The following is a 5,081-nucleotide window of genomic DNA, read 5'->3' on the forward strand; positions in this document are numbered from 1 at the left end:
AATATAGAAGAAATAAAGGAATGTGTGGAACGAGTATTCAATGGGGTCCTTGGATTGAACAAGGAATGGCAGTTAATATAAAGCAACATTTAGAAAAAGTTGGGATGCACGGAATATCTAATGAAATGGGTATAAGAGTAATTAACGATTTGATCTTATATCAAAATACTGACACAAATAAAAACCCACTTGGAAAATACCCAGTTATCACTTGCCAGTCGTTTAATTGGAATGTATATATGCGTCAATTATATTACAACTCAAAATATCCGTCATTTTTCAAAGATGTGGTTGCATCCATGTCTACTGGGGAGGTAAGGAGTACGGGAATGGACTTCAGGGGAATGAGTAAAGAAGAAGTATATTCATATGTTAAAGACTCAGTACATAATATAGTTGAGCAGATCATCGGAATACAATCATCAACTCTTGACTTAGACACACCATTTTCAGAACTCGGAATGGATTCCTTATCAGCAATTGAACTAAGGAATGCATTAATTTCTAGGTTTGGAATTAAGATATCTTCAACAGCATTATTTGATTATCCAACATTGCGATCAATTATCCAGCATTTGACAGATTCTCTTTATGTTTCAGAAACACAAGACACATTTACTGATTTAGGGATAAATATCTCAGAGAGAGAGTATTCAGTTGCAGTAATCGGTGTTTCGTGTAGACTTCCTGGGGGAGTAAAGTCATTCAACGATCTCTATGAAAATGTTTTGCTGAAAGGTAGGGATTGTATTACAGAAATTCCATTGGATAGATGGCCATTTGATGTATATTATGACCCAGATCCAGATAATAGAAGCAAGTCTTATGTAAACCAAGGCGCATTTACAACTGACATTGATTTATTTGATAATACTTTCTTTGGTCTTTCATCGACTGAGGCCACCAATGTTGATCCTCAACAAAAATATATGCTCGAGGTAGCGTATGAAGCAATGTATAACTCTGGAATCACAAAGCGTTCTCTAACTAGCATTAAAAAGACAATTAAAACCGGTAAGGATGATCCTCTATTAATGGGAGTTTTTATAGGCTGTTGTAATACAGATTGGCACTTTCTTCAAGCAAAGTTTGGTTTTGAAAACTTCACTTCTTATACTGGATCTGGCGGTGCAAGCTCTCTCGTTTCGAATAGAGTATCATATTCATTTGGATTTAGAGGGCCTTCGCAGACTATAGACACTGCGTGCTCTTCATCTCTTGTTGCGATGGATGCAGCTCTAAAGTCATTGAAGGAAGGTTCGTGCCATACTGCATTAGTTGGAGGGGTAAACTTAATGCTAAGCCCACACTTATTTGTGGCGTTTTGCCGTGCAAGAATGCTCTCTCCGGATTGCAGGTGCAAAACGTTCGATGCTTCTGCAAATGGATATGTTAGAGGAGAGGGGTGCGGTGCAATTTTATTAACTAAAAGATCAGAAATAGCTGGGAAAAAAATTAGGCCAATTGCATATGTTTTGGGATCTGCAACAAATCACAATGGAAGATCTGCAAGTCTCACAGCTCCAAATGGTCCCTCACAAACAGAAGTTATTCAAAATGCCCTTAGAAATGCTAGATTAAGTCCTAGTGATATAGACTATCTAGAATCTCATGGAACAGGAACTCCTCTTGGGGATCCTATAGAGTTTGGTGCTTTAAAAGCGATTTTTGGGAACAGAAAGGATATGAAGAGAAATCAACCTCTTATTCTGGGAGCTTTAAAAACGAATATTGGTCATCTTGAGGGTGCAGCAGGTGTGTCAGGACTACTGAAATTAATCTTGGTATTGAAAAATCGTATTGCACCAAAAATACTACATTTCCAAAAGCTTAATCCTCATATCGATCCTGAAAACTTCGATGTTGAGTTCCCAACTGAGTTAAAACCCATTATTTCTAATAAGTCAAAATTAGTTGGAGGAGTGAGTTCATTTGGCTTCGGAGGATGTAATTCCCATGTAATATTAGAATCTCCCTCTGCTAGCGAATTGAATAATGAATGCAACCAAAATAAAAATGATCCCTATTTGATATTTGCATATACCGGACAAGGATGCCAATATATTAATATGTGCAAACAACTGTATGATACGGAAGAAGTTTTCAGGAATGAAATGGATAAATGCAATGAGCTTTTATATCCAATCTTGGGTAGATCATTAACATCAACAATATATTGCGAAAAAACTGTGGAGAATGAGAAGTTAATAAATCACACATCAATTTCTCAGCCTGCAATATTTTCGATAGAATATTCATTGACTAAACTATGGGAATCAAAGGGTATAGTTCCATCTGCAGTCATGGGCCATAGCCTTGGAGAATTTGCAGCAGCAGTTACTAGTGGGGTCCTGTGTCTCGAAGATGCGATCACTCTAGTTGCAAAGAGAGCAGAAATTATGGCATCTCTTCCTCAAAATGATGGAATAATGGTGGCATGCAGGGTTTCAGAAGACCAAGTATTGGACTCTATTGAGAAGTTGAATTTGAAAGATTCGGCAGCAGTTGCTGCAATAAATGGTCCAAAGAGTGTAACAATATCAGGAAACAAAGCTTCAGTAATGCAAATATTGAATAGCTTGGGTATGGAGGACAGATATAAACAACTTGATGTTTCACATGCATTCCACTCTCCTTTGGTTAGCTCTGCTGAGGAACAATTTGAAAAAGTAATAGAAAATATACAATTTTCCGAGCCAAAACTAACTTTTTTCTCTTCTGTAACCGGTAATATTGAATCTAAATTGTTAACAGAGAACAAGTATTGGGCGCAGCATATCATACATTCTGTTAGATACTATGATGCGCTTGAAACTGCAACTTCTACAGATGAAGAAAGCATTGCAATTATCGAAATTGGGCCGAAGTCTGTTCTTACCTCAATGGGTAAACAAGCAGTGGGTGGCATTCAATTGGCACAAAACTCAACTGAAAAAATTTCTAATAATGAATTAACATGGATTCCAACGGTTGATAGCTCAAACTCAAATGCAAATGGCTTCAATGATGTGCTCAAAGTTGCTCAGGAATATATAAAATATATCTCAGAAAGTGTTTATGCTCATAAATGGAACCATTCTAGGTTTCATTGGGCCGATTTGACATCTGTTCACCCCTTATTGGGAAAATTTTATTCATCAATTTCTGATGAAAACTATCTTGCATATTCTACTGATATGTTAAAATCTAAAGTATTTAAAAACATTGTGGAAGATCACATTATTTTTGATACAAATATTATTCCCGCAGCAGCATTGATTGAGGCATCTGCATGCGCTGCTTTTAAATTACAAAGGTCTGAAAAGTTCCCGTCAAAATACGTCGAATTGGATTCAATGGATATTGAAAAGCCGTTGGTATCAAATCAAGATGAAACTACATCTGAAATGGAGGTTTTTGTTGCAAAAAGTGGAGCAATTCAAATAAGAAAAAAATGTATTTCAGAAGCGTTTGAATATGAAGAGGAATTTTCTGGACCGCAAATAATTGCTAATGATGTAGTATTTAGCAATAGCAGAATTTATCATCATGCTTCTGTTTCGAACTCCAGAATAATTAGCAAGGATGAAGTAGATGCACAATGTATCCCTAATCTAGAGGAGTATTTGAAGAAGTATTCGTCAAAAGAAACAATAGAAATTCCCATAGGCAATATTTACGAAATGATGAATGAAATTGGTCTACAATATCAAAAAAACTACCAATGCCTGAAATCAGTAAAAATACAAATTGGTGATAATATAAACGATGATAAAAGTAATAAGAATTCAGGAAGTGGCCAGATAAATGAGGTATTGTGTTACGTTAAAAGACCCGTAAGTGATTTTGACCTAACTGAACTTAGGATCCATCCTGGAATGCTTGATTCAGTGTTTCAAGCAGCTTCAGTATTGTTTGCTTCAGACGAGTTATTGAAAGGTAAAGATGTATCAAAAAATAAGAGAGGCCATGTCGCAATGGCTCCAATTGGATTCAATAAATGTTTATATGGAAGGATACAACACAATTCTGATGTTTGGGGTCTAGTGAAATTAAATAGATTCGAAAAAAAAGGGAACATAGCATTTATTGATGTAACTTTGTGGGATAGTAAAACAAATATCTTAGCAGCACATTTCCAAGATTTAATTTTGAAAGGATTTTCAAATGCAGCATCGTTACTATCTCAAGAAGTAAGAATTCCAAATCAGCTTTTATGGAGAACATATAATAAAAAAATAGCGGATACCCCTGATTTTATTGAAAATGGCAATAATCAAGTTAAAGAAATCAGCAATGAAAACTCACATCAGGATAACCAAATTCAAAAAATTCTTATTTTTGGAATACCAAGTGTAATTAAGGAATTAATTTGTAGTACGATAGATAGCAAATATGAACAAATTTCAACCAAGTTTATTTGCTTAGAAGAAGATCTTACAATTGACCTGATTGATCAGAATATACAAGAAGAAAGCTGGTCTGCAATGTTTTATTTAGGTGGTTTAATGGATAATCTTTCAAGTAAACAAGTAATGGGTGATATTTTAAAAATTTCACAGGTAATTTCAACTATTGCTGTCTCCATTACAACTGCCCCATTTATTTGTTTAACTTCATTTAGTGATTGCGAAGAAGATAAGAATATCCCCAGGCACTCAGGAATAAAAGGTTTCGTGAAAACTGCTAGAGTTGAACTTGAAAATGTTATAGGGAAATCAATAAATATTTCTCATGTGGAGTGTAAATCAAATTTAGTAAATGACCCAGAAACTCTTATGAAAACAATAAGTTTCATAGCCTCCTCATATGAAGGAAAGATTAAAGAAGAGATTGCTTTGGAAAGAGATCTAGCCATATCTGAAAGTGGAATTTATGCCCCCAGACTAGAAAGTATTAATTTCCCTGTTTTTGGTGCTGTTAAATTATCGATGTCTTCAAGGGGAGCAATTGGTAACCTGAAGTTCAAGCCGCAGCCACAATCTGAAAGAGTAAATCCGCCTGCAAATACTGTTGAAATCAGAGTAAGGTCAATTGGATTAAACTTCAGAGATGTATTGAATGTTATGGGATTGTATCCCGGAGATCCTGGTCCTCCCGGA

The 5,081-nt window shown here is 35.5% G+C and overlaps 1 protein-coding gene across 1 annotated transcript; it reads left to right on the forward strand.

Moving 5' to 3' along the window:
• Positions 1–20: 20 nt before the first annotated feature.
• Positions 21–5,003, forward strand: ELE39_001038 (type I fatty acid synthase; the record flags this gene model as incomplete). Its single annotated transcript, XM_067344077.1, has 1 exon — positions 21–5,003. A coding segment is annotated over one exon (4,983 nt), but the record flags the coding sequence as incomplete, so codon positions are not given.
• Between the last annotated feature and the right edge of the window lie 78 nt (positions 5,004–5,081).

Source organism: Cryptosporidium sp. chipmunk genotype I (genome assembly GCF_004936735.1).
Source record: "Cryptosporidium sp. chipmunk genotype I strain 37763 chromosome Unknown contig_160, whole genome shotgun sequence".
Classification (NCBI taxonomy): Eukaryota; Apicomplexa; class Conoidasida; order Eucoccidiorida; family Cryptosporidiidae; genus Cryptosporidium; species Cryptosporidium sp. chipmunk genotype I.